Source organism: Symsagittifera roscoffensis, chromosome 3, assembly GCF_963678635.1.
Source record: "Symsagittifera roscoffensis chromosome 3, txSymRosc1.1, whole genome shotgun sequence".
Lineage (NCBI taxonomy): Eukaryota > Metazoa > Xenacoelomorpha > Acoela > Convolutidae > Symsagittifera > Symsagittifera roscoffensis.
Window position 1 is genome coordinate 10,838,727 of NC_087064.1, and position 18,999 is coordinate 10,857,725.

General features: G+C 34.9%; 2 protein-coding genes across 3 annotated transcripts in view; one reads left to right on the forward strand and one right to left on the reverse strand.

Annotated features, from left to right (window-relative positions):
- Window positions 1-13,607, forward strand: part of LOC134841445 (leucine-rich repeat and death domain-containing protein 1-like) — a 30,543-nt gene extending 16,936 nt beyond the window's left edge. For both annotated transcript variants that reach the window (XM_063857441.1, XM_063857442.1), the window contains 2 exons: window positions 11,117-11,394; window positions 13,285-13,607. In XM_063857441.1, the coding sequence (XP_063713511.1) occupies window positions 11,117-11,394; window positions 13,285-13,425 (419 nt within the window). In that variant the 3' untranslated portion in view covers window positions 13,426-13,607. The remainder of the gene's footprint in view (window positions 1-11,116; window positions 11,395-13,284) is intronic.
- Window positions 13,608-14,879: 1,272 nt separating this feature from the next.
- LOC134842487 (glycogen-binding subunit 76A-like) lies at window positions 14,880-18,292 on the reverse strand. Its single transcript, XM_063858850.1, has 2 exons — window positions 16,137-18,292; window positions 14,880-15,942 (listed from the first exon to the last, which is right to left on the reverse strand). Exons 1-2 carry the CDS (start codon window positions 16,548-16,550, stop codon window positions 15,070-15,072), a joined length of 1,287 nt encoding a protein of 428 aa, XP_063714920.1. The 5' UTR covers window positions 16,551-18,292; the 3' UTR covers window positions 14,880-15,069.
- Between the last annotated feature and the right edge of the window lie 707 nt (window positions 18,293-18,999).

Genomic DNA, 18,999 nt, shown 5'->3' on the forward strand with positions numbered 1-18,999 from the left:
TATCAAAACAATTTTTTAAAAATCGTTTTTTTTTGGAATAACTTTCTTGGGAATTAAGTTCTTGCGATTTTGTTTTCAAATCAATTATAGATTTTTATCAAGTTATGTCGCTTTCTAAGATTGATTTTCTAACCGTACATCATTTTATGAAACAAGTTGTTAAAACACAATTGAAATTTTTTCCTGTAATTATTTTGCTTTAGAATTGTGTAGTTTTTGCGAATCAACTTTCGTGAACTTTTTTGCAAAGCTATTGCAGTGGTGTGAAGCTACCAGAAACAACTTGAATGCAACATGTTTTTGCTGAACAGGCGTTTGGAAAACATAAGTCGAAAAAATTGATCAAAATTATCAACTGAATTTGTTTAGAAGTTTTATAGTTTAATATTTTGCGAATGCCTTCAAGTTTTGCGGACAAAATCAATTTTGTTTGCGATTTAGGCCTGCTAGTACAGACTCATTGGATTAATCAAAAAATAATTGGTTTGATCTGAGGCTCTTAGCATACTGGTTGGGCGTTCACTCTCAGAGTATCAGATCATGTATTCAATCTTTTGCCAGTACAAAAATATCGTCCGATAAAAAAACGTCCCTGAGAAGCAAAAAAAACCGGATTAACAAAATGACTCAGTCTGGAGTGTGAGTAAATAATACGAAACAGAGTATCCTTAGACGGACTGCACAGCCTTTGATGGCTTTTCTGAGACTCGCAGATAGAAGCGCTATGTTTAGTTGTTATTAGTCGATGACATAGTTCAGACTCTTATGTAGGTCGTGATGATTTTTTTTAAAAGAAAAGTCTTAAAATTTGTACAGGCTCTAATTTACTTTTTCGCGATTTGGTCGCATGATTTTTTTTTCAATTGCAGCTCATTTTCTTCGTTAAAAGGAAGAGCAATTCCATCGAGCAGTAAAAGTTGAAAGTCACGAAAAAGTCATTTTTCAGATTTCCCAGTGTAAACAAGCTACATTATTTGAGTCTGCTTTTTATGCTAAGATACTATCATGATACCATCAATCCAATAATTTTATGAAGTTAAGTTTACTACGGAGAAGCGAAACAATGCTATCTAATTCGAGTCGGCTTTTTGTCCCAAACCCGAAATCACAATACCATGAACGCAACATTTTTTTGATGCTAGCTTTTTTAACGAAAATTCAATTTGGAGTAGCCCGAATAAAGCCGCAGATGGAGTGTACTGATAAGAGTGGTCGATAGACAGAAATGATTCAAGAGCATGAAACGAAGAAAAAGAGAAAGGAAATAGATAGTGACCCCCACCTATTAGCATGTATGTCGGTCAACATGCCTATGTAAAAATGCAGTTTTCTCGCTCCCTAATTTACTTTTTTATCAACTATACTTATTAACTTATTCTTATTAACTTAACTTAACTTAACTTATTAAGTTACTATTAACTTAACTTATAAACTTAAATTAAAAGCAACTTGGGGTAATTCTGAGAAGAATGTGCCAATCATGAGCTCCAACGTGATAAATTTTTCCTCGAAATTACCAAGTTTGATAACAACAAAGGTTACTTTTGCCTGATGGGGTGGGTGCCAGGTGGGTGCAATTTTTGAATATTGCTTGGTTATAATGGTAAAATTTGTTGCCAAAATTGTTGTTTTTAATTTATTTATATAGTTCTAGTGTTTTGAAGTTCTTGAAAATTAAAATTTGAGTTTCTGATTTGAAATTTTTTCGACTTGAAATTCCGTCAGCTTGTTGAAGTCCCAGTGAAAAAGAACAGAAAGTCAGGGGAAGTCGATTCGGCACCAATCTATCGTCATGTTGGTCGGTTAGCAGGTCTAAATTGTTCTGTTCGTGTTTCGGCTCTGACAATCTTGGACATTGTGTCAGCCTGATAGCCTTATCTGCAGAATTTCTCTTCGGCAAATTTTGAATTTGCTTTCCTCAAATTATTTTCTGTCTTGGAGTTTTTCTTATGTTGTGAAATTTTTGTAAATCCCATTTCTGATTGGCTTTTTCCCCATTTTCGGTCCCTCAGTTAAAGAGGTTTTCCGCGATATGATTTTTTAAATATAAATTGAGCAATGAACTTATGTTTTTTCTTAATTCGTTAGTCTTTTCCACAAGCATGGCAATTTCATACCAATAAGTTTAACCCAACAAGCAAAACATTGCTATCTAATTCGAAATTGATCTTTGTCTTAAACCCCATTATCATAATACCATGAACTCAACTGTTTTTTTGAAGTAAGCTTTACTAACGAAATTTCAATTTGGAGTAGCCCGAATAAAGTAGCGGAGAGAGTGAAGTGATGAGAGTGGTTTCAGGACAGAAATGATTCAAGTGAGGAAAACGAAGAAAAAATGGATAGGGACTCCCGCCTACTAGCATGTATGTCGGTCAACATGCCTATGTAAAAAATGCAGTTTTGTCGCTACCTAATTTACTTTCTCAGTAACTCAAACTTGCATACACATCGCTGAAAATTGAATAAAAATAGAATTAAGTGTTAGTTCCGAGAACTAACCACTGATGATGCACTTGAGCTAAAAAAAATATATAGGCTAAATTGTTTTTCGTCTGATTTAATGTATAATTAACACACTTATCACATGGTAATAGGCGTACATGCTTCTCGCTAAGCCCTCGTGAAAATCAATTACAACAATTTTGAGCAAACGTTAACAGAGAAATGATTTTAATGGGGGCTATTTTTATGAAGGAATTGAATGCTAGATAAATATCAATTAAATAGCATAGTGCGAAACCTATTCAATCCCATTTGCTAAACGCTTTGCTCTGAGTGCACTTTTACTTTCTCCTAGTTGCCTTTTTTTGCGCCAGGGGCGTTCATAAACAATTCGTGATTCGGTTTTGACATTTTCGCACTACGTACCAACCAGATTACATTATTTTGCACGCGGCATATGTTGAGTTTTAATTGAAATTCGAGCAAGTAACGCGAGCTACAAAGCTCATTATAGAATTTTAAACAGTATGACTTTAGTTTTTACCTAATAAATTTTTTTTTTTTGAAGTTTTTTAGTGCCATTATGGGAATAAACGATTTTTTCGGGGCATTTTGTGTCAAAAACTGTTATGCAATTCACTATGACAGTCAAATATAACCTATGATCAAGTTTTAGGCTTTCATTCAGATCTTTTCTGTGCTTCAGAGCATTCTGTGCTACTTGCTCAGCAGCCGTTTATTCATGTTCAGATTTGCGATATTCTTTTTCTTAATATATTTTTCCCATCGTGGACTTTTTTCGAACATAAATTGAGCAAATTGTTTTAATTCCTTTTAGTTTCATTCCGCAAACAGAACGATTCCTTCTCAATGTTTTTTTGCGAAACACTGCCGTCTTGTTGTGAGAAAGAGGAGTTGACATGCGCCGCTCACGAAATGCTTGTTTTGTTTTTGGCGGGAGTTTCAGCTCGTCATTCCAAGTTTTGAACTTTCAAATTTTTCAAAAAAAAAATTGGAGCTGTTTTGGATTCCATTTATTTGGTTCCTGCCTCATTTCATGTTTTCGCATTTTATGGTCGTGTTAAATCCCTCATGCTTGCGAAAAGACCTTCCATAAAAACATCCGAGTAAAGTTTCAAAATCCGAAACCTTCAATTTAAATCAAAACCTGTCCATTTTGTTCGAATTTTGCCGTGGGATGAATTCAAGGGAAAGAATGAAACCAACATGAAGAAATATCGAAAAGTTCTTTTTGTGAGTATCACTATGATTGCATTTTCTGGCGAAGTTTTGAAAAAAGTATGCAAATTTCTCTTCTTCTGATCAAAAATTCTTCATTTATTCAACTTTTCAAAGTCTCAGCCAAACAACAGTGAGTTTGCTAAAACGAGAAAGCGATATGCATCGGTTTGCTCGATACATACAGTGATATTTGAGGTATAACGGTACTCAAATTTTTTTCTCATTGCTTAAATCAATTTGAGAGGTAAGCTTGCATGGTTTTTTTTTCTGATAATTCGCCAATGGCTTGATTATATTTGGCCTTTCTTTTGTATTTCAGAGTTGATAAGTGATGAGGCAAGCCTGCTTCTAATTCTTCATGGTGTTTTACTAGATCTAATATTTATATTTGGCAGCTTCCAAAAGTTGACAACAGCTGTTTTTGGCTTAACTCTTTTTTTTTCGTCCAGATTTTTTTTAATCACACCATGCCGAAAAAACAACAACATATTGTAAAAAAAAATTTTTCGCTTTTTTTAAGACTGGTCTGAACATTCTGTGCTAGTTGCACAGTAACCGGCTATCCTTGCTTTGTTTTGTTATTTGTTGCTTTTTGATTTCCACGCAAAATCACGTACCACAAATAACCATCGAACTGGGTTGACTGATATATTATAACAGAGCCCTTTCAGTCGTGATTCGAACCACATTGAAAAATTTCCAAAACATTTTCCCAGTGTCGAGAACAACTGGTTTGAAGTTTTTGATATTTGGTCTAAATTCGAGCTAATAAAGTGACGGTATATGCTTACAATAGCTTGTTTAAGCTTATTTGCAGCCATGAAAACTTAGTTTTATTCAAATAAAATTAGTTTCTGCAGTCTTTTGGTGCAATTTTGGGAATCAAAACTTAAAAATTCAAAACTTTGTGCGAAAAACATTTGAAAAATTTTTTGGAATTTTTTGAAAATTTTAATTTAATTTTTTTTTTTCGTTTTTCTAGTAGTTTTTCTGTAAAAACTGTTTTCCAATTGACTTATTTTACTATTAGTCTCAAATATGTCTAAATTCTATTTTTTCGTTCTGATTTTTTCATCATAACATGCAGAAAAAAACGACACCAATTTGTAAAAAACAGTTTTTTGTAATTTTTAAGACCGGTCGGAACATTCTGTGCTACTTGCAGAGTAACCGGCTATTTAATTTTTTTTTGCTTTTTGTTTTCCACGCAAAATCAGGTACCACAAATGTTGATCGGTTTGGGTTGAGTGATATATAATGTTGAAGCCCTTTCAGTCGCTTTAACATGTAATTTCGAGCTATTATAGTGTGAGCGTGTAGGTTCACAATTTAGTTCAGCTTACTTTAAGCCGTGAAAATTTGTTTGTACTCCAATAAAAGTAGTTTTTGGAGTTTTTAGCTTCATTTTCTATACAAAGGTTAAAATTCCAAAAATTTCTGCAACAATTTTTGAAATTTTGTTTAAATTTTTTTTGTCAACTTGTTTTTCCATTTTTTTTTTTCGTTTTTCCAGTAAATTTTCTTCAAAAACTGTTTTCCGAATGAGTTTTTTACCTCTCAATATATTAAGGTCTAATATACCTTAGTTATTTTTTGCGTTCAGATCTTTTTTTTTCACAACATGTGGAAAAAAAACGACAAAATAATTTGAAGAAAAGAAATTTTAAACTTTTCTTAGACTGGTCGGAACATGATGTGCTACTTGCTCAGTAACCGGCTATCCTTCTTTTCAGTTTTAATTGTTTTGCTACAAGAAAGGCAAACTATGGATTATGGCTCACGTCTAAAATGCCCTTCTTAATTTTATGATTTTAGAGAATTTATCGTAATGGAAAAATTGTTGAGAAACTTAATAAAAAGCTTCCAAAGCAGAATTGAAAAATAACGTGAATCTTGATGCGGGCGAAAAAGAAGCCTCTGTCAAAAATACTTGTTCAAATTAAGTTATTAATATACCCTCTGTTAATGATAATCTAATTTGAACTAGTATTGTTGTCAGAGGCTTCCTTTTCGGCCGCATCCTGATTTATGTTATTTTTATTTTCTGCTTTTAATTGCAGCTTTTTAAAAAGTTTCTTACAACAATTTTTCCATTATGATATTCTTCTGGTACCTGATTTTGCTCGGCGAAGAAGTTTTAAAAAAATAAAACACATTCGAATACAATTACTCCCCGCTTTCATTACTCGCAACAGTCGAATTTGCCTATCTATTTTCATTCATTGTTTTTGGTCACCCCACGCAGAGAAAACGGCACTAATTCGATTAGGGTCGGAACATTCTGTGCTACTTGCACAATTGCCGGCTATGTTGGATCGTTTAAAGATTTGCTTCACCGACTCTTCTTGCCTAGCGAACGGTCTTGGTTCTCCGTGATTTTTTTGTAGGCAGTCGTTGGGCAATTGATATCTCAGATTTCGATAAATTTGCTTGTTTCAGCGGCTTTTGGGTAACTTTTGCATACATTCTTCTCCCGTTTTCATCGACATGCGCATTTTTGTGAGTTAAATTTTATGGCATTGTCTCTGTAATTATATCCTTCTGTTAGTTCTGCTTCACTGCTAGCTTTAAAATCACATTGTCTCCATAGATAGTGGTTGGTAATTTTGACTTCCTCAAAAATTTGCGATAATTGTTGCCAATTGCAAGTCCAAAGTTTTCTTGAGGAAACTCTAGAGAGTTAAGACCAGCGGGGTTTATTAATAATTTATTTTGAACTAGTATTGTTGACAGAGGCTTCTTATTCGCCTCCGTCAAGATTCATGTTATTTTTCATTTCTGCTTTTGAAGCTTTTTTTAAATAAATTTCTCACAACAATTGTTACAATATGTCATCGATCTATTCCAATGAGTACTTATGGTACCTGAATTTGCTTAGGGAAAAAGGTTTTAAAAATAAAACACACTCGAAAACAGTTACTCCCCGCCTTCTTTGCTCCCATCTTTTAAAGCACAACTAGCGTGTACTTTGGTGCTTCGAATTGTCAACGACTCAAAAGACTTAAAAGGGTTCTTAATTACAAATGTTGCAAATTTTTTTATACAAATTTTGAAGAACCATAAATTTTTATTATAAATTTTTCGAAAAATTTAGAATGAACTAAGAAACGTTACATCTGGAAAACTGAAAGCAATTGAGCAGTCGCATTTGGACGCAAGATTTGCAACTCCTGAGAGTATTCTAACAGTACCCAACTACAACGTTGGTAATTTCAAATTCTGAGAACCTTCACCTTAAGTTTTCTAAAAAAAAGGTATTCACATCTCGAAAACTACCAAAATTTGAGCAGTATTTTTTGATGGCAATATTCGCAATCTTTGAAAGTACACAATTACAGGGCTGGGAATTTCACTTAAACGAAATATTTTGTAATTTGAGTTTCCTAAAAATTTCCAAAAAAATCACAAAAATCGTCGTATCTCCCAAGCAAAAATGATTTGGGCAATTTTAATTGGAGTCCAAATTTGCAGCCCCTGAGATTACTCTGACAGCCCTTCAAATACAGGTTAGGAAATTCACACTTTGAAAAAAAATTAATTTAGTTTTCTTGAAATTTTTTTTGAAAAAATCACAAAAAACGTCGTATCTGGAAAACTACTAGGATGTCAGCAGTCAAATTGGGAGGCAAAACTCGCAACTCCTTAGAGTACCCTGACATAGCCTCTACAGAGAAGAAAATTTCAAGTTTAGTGAAACTTTTACACATAAGTTTTCTGAAAAATTTTGAAAAAAAACCTAAAAAAAGTCATATCTCGAAAACTACTAGAACTTGAGCATTCACATTCAGAGGCAAGATTCCAAACCCGCTGAGAGTACCCTCACAGATTCCAATAACAGGATTGAGATCTTCAAACTTTTGGAATTTTTTAACATATAACTTTTTTTGAAAGTTTCGGAGAAAATCATAAAAAACGTCATATCTCGAAAACTACACGGATTTGAGCAGTCATATTTGGCGGCAAAATTCGCAACTCCTGAGAGTATCTTGAAGGCAAAATTCGCGGCAAAATACCTCGGTACCTTGGAGTACCTTGGCGGCAAAATTTGTAACTCCTGAGAGTCTCACTACAGAGATGATAGTTTCGAGTTATATGAAATTTTTTATATCTAAAGTTTCTGAAAAATTTTGAAAAATTCCAAAAAAACGTCATATCTCGAAAACTATGAGGATTTGAGCAGCCATAGTCAGAGGCAAGATTCGCAACCCCTGAGAGTACCCTGAAGGCACCCAACTACAGGGTGAAAATCTCAAAAATTGAGAAACTTTTTAAATTTAAATTTTCTAGAAATTTTTGAAAAATCTTGAAAATTGCCTATCTCGTAAACTAAATGGATTTGGTTATTCATATATGGAGGCCAGAATCGCAAAACCTGGGAAAACTCTGACAATGTCCTACTATTGGGTTGCTAATTTAAAACTTGATGAAATAAACACTGAATTTAAACTGGAAAATCGAAAACAAAACCTTACCCATTGCAATACTCGATTTAGCTTAAACGTGAAAAACTTCTTTTGTCAAACATGCAAAAATAATACGTTGAAAAAGCTTTAACATGGCGAGATAGTGAAGCCCGCATTTAAAAATATAAAAGATAATAGATGAAAGTAAAAAAAAACTAGGCGACGGGTAGACAGACATAATCAATTTAATTAAAATACAGACAGACTTAATTTGGCCTCGAAAAAAAATACTGAAAAATTAATGACCTTGCGGAAAACTAATTGAAAGATTTTCTTAAGCATTGCAATATATGATATCGTAAACATGAAAAAATTCTTTCGTTAAACATGCAAAATTTTTATGCTTAAAAATGGGAGATAGCTGTCATTCGCATTTAAATATAGTATAGATTATCGTGTTCCTTACGTTTTGAATGTGGTTCAAGTAACCATTTGGCCCTGACGTAGCGTGTATTGGGCCTCATCTCAAATCTACGCTAAGAATTAGAATTAATTTTAAAAATAGTTAACTTACTACTCTTTATCCAATTGAATAATATTGGTATTTATGCGGCTGCTTCATGTTCTGACCACTCTCCAAAGAGTGCGAAGCAACTGTGACATGGGTGGATTTTTCCTAGCTGATTTTCACTACCCCAAAAAAACTCTCAGGTGCTCAAGTGAGGTATCATATTGAAGTACTCTTAGTTGCTAGCGTTTCGATATTTATTAACATGTAAGGCTCACTATAACCTGTGGGCTCAGCATCTCACTTTGATACAGAATATCTGGTATGAATACGCACCAGTTGAGTATGCACAATGGGATTTGCCTTTTCATCTTTAACGAGATAATTTCAATGTCTTTTAGTTATATTTATCTTTCAGTTTCAATTTCTAGTTGCGGTTGCAGTCACGTCCGTAATCTATCTATTATATATTTAAATGCGGGCTTCACTATCTCGCCATGTTTAAGCTTTTTCAACGTATTATTTTTGCATGTTTAAAAAAGAATTTTTTTCACGTTTAAGCTATATCGTATATTGCAATGATTAAGTTTTTTTCGATTTTCCAGTTTAAATTCAGTGTTTATTTCATCAGGTTTAAAATAAGCAACCCAATAGTAGGATATTGTCAGAGTTTTCCCAGGTTTTGCGATTCTTGCCTCCAATTCTCACTTCTCAAATCCTTTTAGTTTTCGAGATATGACGTTTCTTATGAATTTTTCAAAAAATTTTCAAAAACTTAGATTTTAAAAATTTCCAAAACGTTGAAGATCTCAATCCTGTTGTTGGATGTTGTGAGGGTACTTTCAAGCGTTGCGATCATTGCCTCTGATTGCGGCTGCTCAAATCCTCGTAGTTTTCGAGATATGACGTTTTTTTTTGGATTTTTTAAAAATTTTTCAGAAAAATTAGATTTAAAAAATTTCTCAAAACTTGAAATTTTCATCTCTGTAGTGAGACTCTGTCAGGGTACTCTCAGGAGTTGCGAATTTTGCCGCTAAGTATGACTGCTCAAATCCTTGTATTTTCTGAGATATGACGTTTTTTTTATTTTCTCCGAAATTTTCAAAAAAACTAGAAAGTTAAAAAATTCCAAATGTTTGAAGATATCAATCCTGCTATTGGAATCTGTGAGGGTACTCTCAGGGAATTGCAATTCTTGCCTCTGAATATGGCTGCTCTAATTCGTGTAGGTTTCGCGATATGACGTTTTTTAGGTTTTTTTTTTTTCAAAATTGTTCAGAAAACTTATGTATAAAAAATTTCACAAAACTTGAAATTTTCATATCTGTAGTGAGGCTCTGTCAGGGTACTCTCAAAAGTTGCGAGTTTTGCGTCCCATTTTGACTGCTCAAATCCTTGTAGTTTTCCAGATATGATGTTTTTTGTGATTTTTTCAAAAAAAGTTTTCATGAAATTAAATTAATTTTTTTTTCAAAGTTTGAATTTCCTAACCTGTAGTTGGGAGGCTGTCAGAGTAATCTCAGGGTTTGCAAATTTGGCCTCCAATTAAGAATGCCCAAATCATTTTTGTTTAAGAGATACGAAGATTTTTTGTGATTTTTGGAAATTTTCAAAAAAACTCAAATTACAAAATAATTGGTTCAAGTGAAATTCCCAACACTGTAGTTGTGTACTTTCAAAGATTGCGCTTATTGCCATCAAAGAAGACTGCTCAAATTTTGGTAGTTTTTGAGATGTGAATACCTTTTTTTAGAAAACTTCAGGTGAAGTTTCTCAAATTTTGAATTTCCCAACGTTGTAGTTGGGTACTGTAAGAGTACTCTAAGGAGTTGCAAATCTTGCGTCCAAATGCGACTGCTCAATTGCTTTCAGTTTCCCAGATGTGACGTTTCTTAGTTCATTTTAAATTTGTCGAAGATTTTATATAAAACTTCACAAAATTTATGGTTACTCAAAATTTGTATAAAAAACTTGAATAAAAAACTTTGCAAAATTTGTAATTACGAACCCTGTATTTAGGTGCTCTCAGAGTACATTCAAAGAACGGTTTTTTGAGTTGTTGAAAATTCGAAGCAACGGAGGTGCGTTACGCGCTAGTTTTTATTAACCAATGGCAATAGTTCTTCGTTTCAATCGATTCTGCTCTTAGACCTGTTTTTATCTTAGACCTGTTTTTATCATAGGCCGGTCTGCTAGCCTTACATAGGAAAGTGGTCTCAACATTAGCTGAGGCATTAATACCAACGAAACAAAAGCTTACATAATCATTATGTAATCGTCAATAAAGGCAAATTCTGTCATTTTCAGGGTGTCAGGAAAAATTATTGCGAAATTTACATCCGTTGTGTTCATTCTTAAACCCCCCCCCCCCTGTTCACCTCCGCTATCTGTAGTTGTTTCCGCCTTAAGCATATATTTTTCAGATCTTAGTTATCACTTGATTTTTTTGCATCCCAGCCATTTCTTTTTCTTATTTTTGTTTGTTTCGGCTCTTTCTTTCATAAAATAGTTTTTTTAGATATACTTATCAACATCTTGATGCAGCAAGCTGCTTTGGACATCGACCCGATTGAGCTGCACCATCTAGCTCACAGACTAAAAATCGAGTTGCCCCCTGTGGAACCCCCTGTCAAAGAGACACCCCCCGAAGGAGAAGGCGAGGGTAGTGACGAAGGGGGAGCGGAGAAGGATCCTGACGAGGGTGGGGATGGGGACGAAGATGAAGAGGAAGAGGAGGCGGCGGAGGAGGAAGAAGAGTGGACTCCTCCCCCTCCGAACAAGGACGATATATACAGGGTAGGGTGACGTCATGTTTTACCCCCCACCCTGAGATGGAATTAGTGCGAAAGAAAAGCGTAATACACGCCTGGTTATCATTAGTGCTAATGATAACGAGGCGTGTATTTTCTCAAGAAGAGGGGATTTTTGTCGAAAAAAACACTGTCCTTTTTTTCAGGTCGACCAAAATAATTTTCCGTGCTCTCCCTATTTAAAGACCCTAACTTTCTGAGCTGCAGATTTTTTTGGGATTAGGGGTTTTGGGGAACATTTTCGATCACGTTTTTCCGCGCACTCTTTCCAAATTTTTTTATTTAGACGTTATTAGAACAATTTTACGATTGTTTACCAAAAATAGAAACATGTCCCATATATTGTTTTTAACTTGCGTGCATTTTCAAGTATTATAGTTTTCAGATTTGAAAATTTTGTGTCAGTGGGAGGTTGATACATTATATATCAATTGGTCCGTAATTACGGTTACTTAAGCCAGAGCCGTTCCGTCACATTAGCAAAGTAATCATGACGATAAATCACTGGCCGCCGGCGAAGACTTCTTATACGTGCACCAACTCATGAAAAAAATCTTTTGGCCGTGCGGTCGATTTGTTGCTGTCTAAAGCAGTGCTGTTCTGAGTCTTTTTGTTTTCAGTTATCGTCATCTGACGGTGTGTATTTACAGACGTTCTTATTGGTTCAAATTTGCTTACCTCTAACCTCTAAGTCCCATGTTAATTCCAAAATACAAACATGTGACCTACTACTAGCCATTGAATTGGTACAATAGACGGCTTATACTGTTGTTATTCTACCTAAAATGGTAGAACGAGCAGTACGCATGAAGGAATGTCACGCGATTCATTTGCAATTCTATAGGCTGGAGTGAATTAAGCGTCGTGGTTTGAACTTAATAGTTCAAATAATTCCTGTGGACTAACGGAACGGAAGGCGTAAAATTCAATTAGTTGGGATAGCAATGTTTGTTAAATTCAGGAATGTAGGAGGATCTTTGAAGTGCCATCTGCAGATGAAGTTTTTATGTGCAATTCAGATTCTCATCGATGGAGATTTAAGCTTTTTTCGTGAAAATTAATTCAATACTAGAGCTAATGGAAAGATTAATCTTCTTGTCGCAATGTGACGTCGTTAAAAGCGTTTTTTGTTGAGCGAAAAACCAGACGCTGATCTAGAGTTTCATTTCTTTTCTACCAGACGCTGATCTAGGGTTGTCTCTAAGAGCGGTGGGTTTTTCGAAAAGTCGCTACTGGTTTCGAAGTTAGCAAAGAATTGTTTTCCCTTTTCGCAACACTGGGTGATCCAAAACCTATGACGCTTTTGAAAAGGCTGTCATTTCTAACTGAATTGTCGTAGACCCATAAAAGTTTAGCACCTTGTAGAAGAGACGTGGACATTTGATATTTCATAAAAAAAGTAATCATTTAAGAGATGCTGGAAAAGTTTCCCGCCATTTTCTTGATATCTTATCATGCTTTCGCGGACTGAAGCTGTAGCTGATTAAATTTGATGCCGTGTCGCCAGGCGACAGACGTTTTTAATTTTTGTGATTAGCTGGCTAGTGGTCGGGGCGTTTTTGCGATGAATTGAAACGCAACCATAACCCCAGAATCAGTAGTGCAGGGGATTCAACGGGTTGAGAAATGAAAGTTGATCGGCTCCTTAAATTACTTATTGATGGGCTCTTATAAACTATATAGGGCGGATAAGTGAAAAGACAGATTTTCTTACAATCTTTTGTTTTATTTGAGTTATCAATTAGATCAATTTATTTTGCTCTCAAAGTTAATTTCTGAAAAACTCAAACGCATGTTTTATCCACCACCAACCTCCCCCCTCGCATTAAATCGATTTGCGGGAAAATTATACTATTTATTCTTGAATTCGTTTGAGGCTCTTCTGCAATGGAAAGAAGAGAAGGGGCGTGCTGCAACTAAGGAGGAGCTAATCAGAGTGCTGAAGCTGATTGGCTACGAGGATTTGGCCGACAAACTCACAGCCACCAAAGTGTTCGCCCAGAACTTCAAGTTCTGAACTGAGCATTTAGTGTGAGCATTTTCTGAGCATTTTCCACTGTAGATTGGAAAAAAAATGTCTATCGAAAAAAAGTCTGTAAAAAAGGGTGTGAATAAAAAATTGCAGATATGTAGAAAAATGTAAATATGTCAAAATATGAGCGAATGGACACTTGAAAATTTAAAAATTAGAATACAAATTATTTTTGATTATTCGATTTGGGCGGAGGCTCTTTTCTACGCTTCAAGATTTATACATCTTTACGATTTGGAGGGGGGGGGGCACGTCCCTAATGCCTCGGGAATTCGACCATATCACGCCATAATCTCGCGCAACTCTAAATTTCATCTAAATGCGCTTTTCGACGCCAATATGTTCCAATATTGATAGGTGGGCTGAATTAGGAATCTATGATCTTTAAAATCAAATTGGTCGAGCTATAAAAGCCCTGTGAAAACTAACGACCTGCATTGCTATAAGCGCTATTGGTGGGAGTTCAATTGATTTCAAAATCAAAGGAGTGAAATTAAAGCTTTTCGTTATCTTGAGCTATGAAACTGAAGCTTTTCTCTAGCATCATTCGAAAGAATTTATCGCTCAATCAATAAATATGCTCCTGGATTTGATTTGCATATCGGTCGGTAAAATTTACCATTAAAGTGAAGTTAAATTTAAATGATTAAAATGATCTTAAGGTCGAATGGTTCATGTGAACTTTTTGTTTGCTGAGATATCAACTTAATTGATGGTTAAGCTACTTAGGTTAAATTGTTCTGAAGAATCAGAAAAATTTCACCTGATCGCGTTACTAAGCAAAAAGTAGACAGGTCATAAATATACTTTCGTAAGCCAATTAGAATCGAGATTAGTATTGAAGCGTACAAAGTACTTTCTTTTGTCGATTCTGATTGGCTTACGACGTGTCTATATTCTGACATAACTCCGCCTCCTCGGCACGAGAGCAAATTGAAATCAATTAACGGAAACGTAATTTGTGATTAGCCTTGCTAGAATAGAGAACGGATATTGCATTGTTTACTTGGTTTCGAGTGCAAATGTTTGGTCTCTTGATAGTAATGGCACCAATATATTTAGTTCTCTGAGCCCCTTTTCGTACTAGTCTGAACCTAATTTGCAGATATATTTTGCAGAAAATTCGGACATCTTTTTATAATTAAGAAAAATTCTTTTTGTAAAAAATTATGTGGAAGAATCTATGACCGAAGTAACATATGTTTCACGTATGGTTGCTGTTATGCAGTGATGGGTACCGGCATTTTTGACATGGCGGTTTATCGTTTTTTTTTTATTTTCCATGTTTATTTGGGATCTTTCGAAGCTCTAACAATGACCTAATTTTGTTGAACTCTTCTGAGCTCCTCTGTTTGCTTTTTGAGGAAATCGTTTCTTTTAAACACTCTACTTCATAAAAATTAGAGAGTTAAAAAGCGGTAACTCGTAGAAAAGGAAAAGAGTTTTGAAATCATTAATTGAAAAAAAAATATTGCAACTACTCTAAGATTTGATGTGTATTTGAGTTATATTTCGAATCTGCTAAATATGCGGCAAGTGAGCTTGGGGTTTGGACAAAGTAAGTAGAAAAATAGATTATACATCTCAAATTAGCACACAAGTTTTTAATGCCAGTCTGACTATCTACATCTAGTCGAGTTTTAGTATATAATTTTTCCCATCATTGCTATCCCAGAATTCTCCTGACGGGTTTTGATATCGAACGCAAAATTCGACCTCTTTTTCAATTGCGGAAGGCTCGAAATAATGTTCGAACTCGAATCTGTCGAAACTTTCATTCTGCTTTGAAGCATACGAAGCTGAAATTTCGTTGTATGCGGCCCAACCGTCTGTAGTGTACTTTACTGAAACCTCCTTCTGAAAAGTCAAATTGTAGACTAGTATTGAACCGGAAACAAGCGTGCCAAAAATGTGAACACTTTCGAGCCTCACTTTCTGTTCAGCTACTTTTTCAAGCAAGTTGTCACGTCTCGATGACAAATGAAACATGGGAAGAAACGTTCTCATTTTCTTGATCGGTGAAAAGATTTTGGGTTTGTTATTTTCTTCTTCAACTTCGAAGAATAGGCGGTCGAAAGTTTCGAAAAAGCGAGTTTTGGTTAAGTCGAAACCAAAATCATCGGCGAAACTGACCGAATGTCGTCGTTTTACATGTGTTTCAATGATTTCATCGGTTCTTGCTAAAGACTCGGCACCTGTACATCGTTCAAATGAAAAAATTTCTTTTTCATTTTGAATAGCTTTAGAATCAGAATGAGCGACCTTTTCAAGTAAGTTTGCAGAGAAAATAGAACCAGTTTCATTGTTATTAACGTCTACGGCAAATAAATGTTCGGCATGTTTGCAATTTGATGCTTCGGAACTTGAATTGGATCTGACATTTGAATTAGCAGTGGGTTTACTTGAGTCTAATTTGGTTGTTCCTTTGTTGGCCAACCTCTGTTTGAGTGGATTTTTAATGGGATGTGACAATTTGCGGGTGATTTGCTTGATGCAGAGTCTCTGAAACAAACATATAATCAAATTAAAAAGTATCTATTTGCAAAAAAGCTAAATTTAGATTTGACTGAGATTCCAACCGCATACCTATCAAGTTTAAGCAGCTTTCTAGTCTCTAAAAAAGTTTTCTCAAAAAATACGCAAAAAATCTCTTTTGTTGGGTTTTCAAGATTAGTAAACAAAATCTTAGAACTTACGTTTAAAGGGGTCTGTTTTGCCTTGATCTGAAAATCTGAGTTCTCGGGCAGACTGGAAATCGAATTGAGAGACTCGGTTGATGATCTGGCATTATGGGATTCTGATTGCAAAGTCGGGATCCCGATATCGAAGACCAGGACATCTGAAATTCTGCCGGCCGACTGATTTACAAGCCTACTCTGTGTATTCTTTGTTCTTGTCTTCCCGTTTGTAAGTGACCTTGATGACCTTTTTATGCATTCTTCGGCTACTTGGATAGTAGGCTGGCTGTCATTGCATACCCTGTTGATCTGGTCCAACGAGGCACTTAGACAACCCCCAGAATGGGACCCCAAGCATGGGGCTATCAACTGGGAGAATCTGAAATCCCGTCTCAGGTAATCATTTATAACGAACGCAGTATCGGCTGCCATGTTCAGCAAGTTTCAGTTTTTTATAAATCGAGCAAGTTTACTTTTCAGATGTTTTCTGTTGAAGAGCAATAGATTGAGTTGAACGTCCAAGATTCTTGGCTGATGTAATTGAAAATGAATTGTAAATTTAAGCGATTGGTGCTAGTGCAAAAAATGTTTTTTACTGCTTTGTTGGAGCTCAGCACGAGACAAACAATTGAATTCAAAGTTAAACGTAATTCTTGTTGCTGCAGTAATGACGAAATCGAGGCAGCGCAGAAGGTATTGGTATTGACAATGGTAATGCACCAATTGGTCAATTTTTCAAGCTACAGAAGTCATATTTGGTATCTACAGAGGAGATAATTTGACAGCTTCGATTTTTCTAAAGGTTATGAATTCTTAACGCTGTAATTGAGATTCAGCCAAAAAACTGATTTTAGCTCTTGTCAAATATACGTTAATTTTTTATGTTCGTCCACAAAACAAGAAAATTCTGGACTAGTTTAATATATTAAAAGAGCGTTTTGCGTACAAGATATTTTGGTACCAGATTGAAAGTAAATTCAATCAATATGTAGTTTGAGTAAACTGAAAAGTTCAGTTGACTGTAACGTACAAATAAAATTAACCAATAGAACAACGAATTTGAAACGGTGTGTCGCATTTGAGAATTTAGATAGAGATTTGAAACCCTCCGAATAACTTACTTCAAATACGTCAATAGTAAAATACCAAATTCTTTCAAACATTTCGAAATTGAACTGAAACTGAAGCGAAGTTTGTTTGAATTAGATACCAACCAAGACCTCGAAGTGTATAACACCCACTATTTTCAGGAATTCTAAGAATTTGACAAATTTGGACTCGTTTTGATTTTCAGGCACTCCCAAAGAAAATCTGCGATGTTGAGAAGGGCGTGTATTTTGAACATAAAGGTTATAAAATCTGATAAATTAAATTTATGTCCTTGACATTTAGTCAATTAATGAACGTGAATAAATTAGAAATTTAGTCTGGTGGGAAATTCAAGTTAAGTGCGATTGATATCATAAATATTGATTTATTTATGCAAGATTGTCTTTCTGTGGACTACAAAATGAATCAATAAAAAATTACCCGTTAAAGAAACCGAATGATACTTTTATGGAACTGTGGAGGTTTTGCGGATTAACTAAAACCAAAACGTCGGACCAAAATTAGTATATTTTGCACGAGGCTAAAATCTGTAAAATGAAAATAAACGTCCAATCAAAGTAATCAACGAATCCCCTTGAAACTCTCGCGACAAAGAATCAGTGCTCGAGATCTGGTAGAAACGTTGGATTTTTGAACATAGTTGGAAAAAAGTTTAAATTCAGTTCTAGACTATAATTAAGTTGTTTCTTTGCGGGAAGCTTTTTCTTCAATTTGTAATTCAAGCTGACAAGAAGGACGAATAACCTTCGGCGAAAGCCTTGCGTTGAAAGGATAAAAAATTGGTTAAAATTTTTAGGAATGTTTGGAAAATTAGCGAGTGGGTATAGCCGTTGGGTAAGAAAGTTTTTTTAGCTAGTTACAATGAATGTTAAGAACACTAAAATGGAAACGATTGCGTCAAATTTGGCCCAAAATCAGGACAAAGACTCGTTTCTCTAATCGCAAGATAATTCCCTTGCCTTGTAAATTTGGAAGACCTCTTTTTGCTCAATAAGGTCGGCGCACGCTTATATGGAAGTACAACAGCCGCGTTCCTTTTTCCTCAATTCAAATAGTCCCCCATTGGCAATTAATGCAACGTGGAATATTATCAAACACAGGGACAAACTCTGCCTGCAGAAAGTGAACAGCCAATTGGCAGACAAACTTCTAAGCCGAAATTTCAACTGACAGAGTTTTTTTTCAGATATGAAGCAAGAATATGAAATAAGTCGTATCTTAGAGTGCTTAAAGTGTTTGCAAGTTAAACTAGAAGAAATTTTTGACAGTTTAGTGTAAACTCGAAGAAATTTTTGATAGATTCGAAGAAATCTTTGACAGGAGAATGCGTTTTACGAACTCAAAAAAAGTTTTTAACCATCGTACTATGGAAAACTACTCTAAGCGCCTGATGTTTCCAAATAATCAACCAAAGAATATGTATGCCGTTAAATCTTTCTGAGTTGAAATTAGTGATTTCCGCACAATAGCGACTAAACGATTTAGTATTGAAGGATGAAGTTAGTCAAAATGTAATTTGATAATCAAAAAGAATGAAGACGCCGTGCGAATTAAAAAAGCGCATGACGCCGTTTCATGGCCCAGATTTAGCCCTAAACATGCAAAACAATCCCTACATATTTCTTCGCTAAAGCTAAAAAAAGCTATTTGAAATTGTTTATTATAATGAAGCGTTCTGACACATTAAAACGGGCACAAATAATCTTCCCTCGGCAACTTTAAAATGTAAATTTTGCCGACCGAAGTAATTTGAAGAATAAGAAAAAAGCTA

What these genes read in the sequence shown, in the direction of transcription:
- LOC134842487 (XM_063858850.1), bottom strand. Translation starts at nt 16,550, where the DNA reads ATGGCAGCCGATACTGCGTTCGTTATAAATGATTACCTGAGACGGGAT. An exon ending in CAAAACAGACCCCTTTAAAC is followed by an intron (nt 15,943 to 16,136) that starts GTAAGTTCTAAG and finishes TGTTTGTTTCAG; the next exon opens with AGACTCTGCATCAAGCAAAT.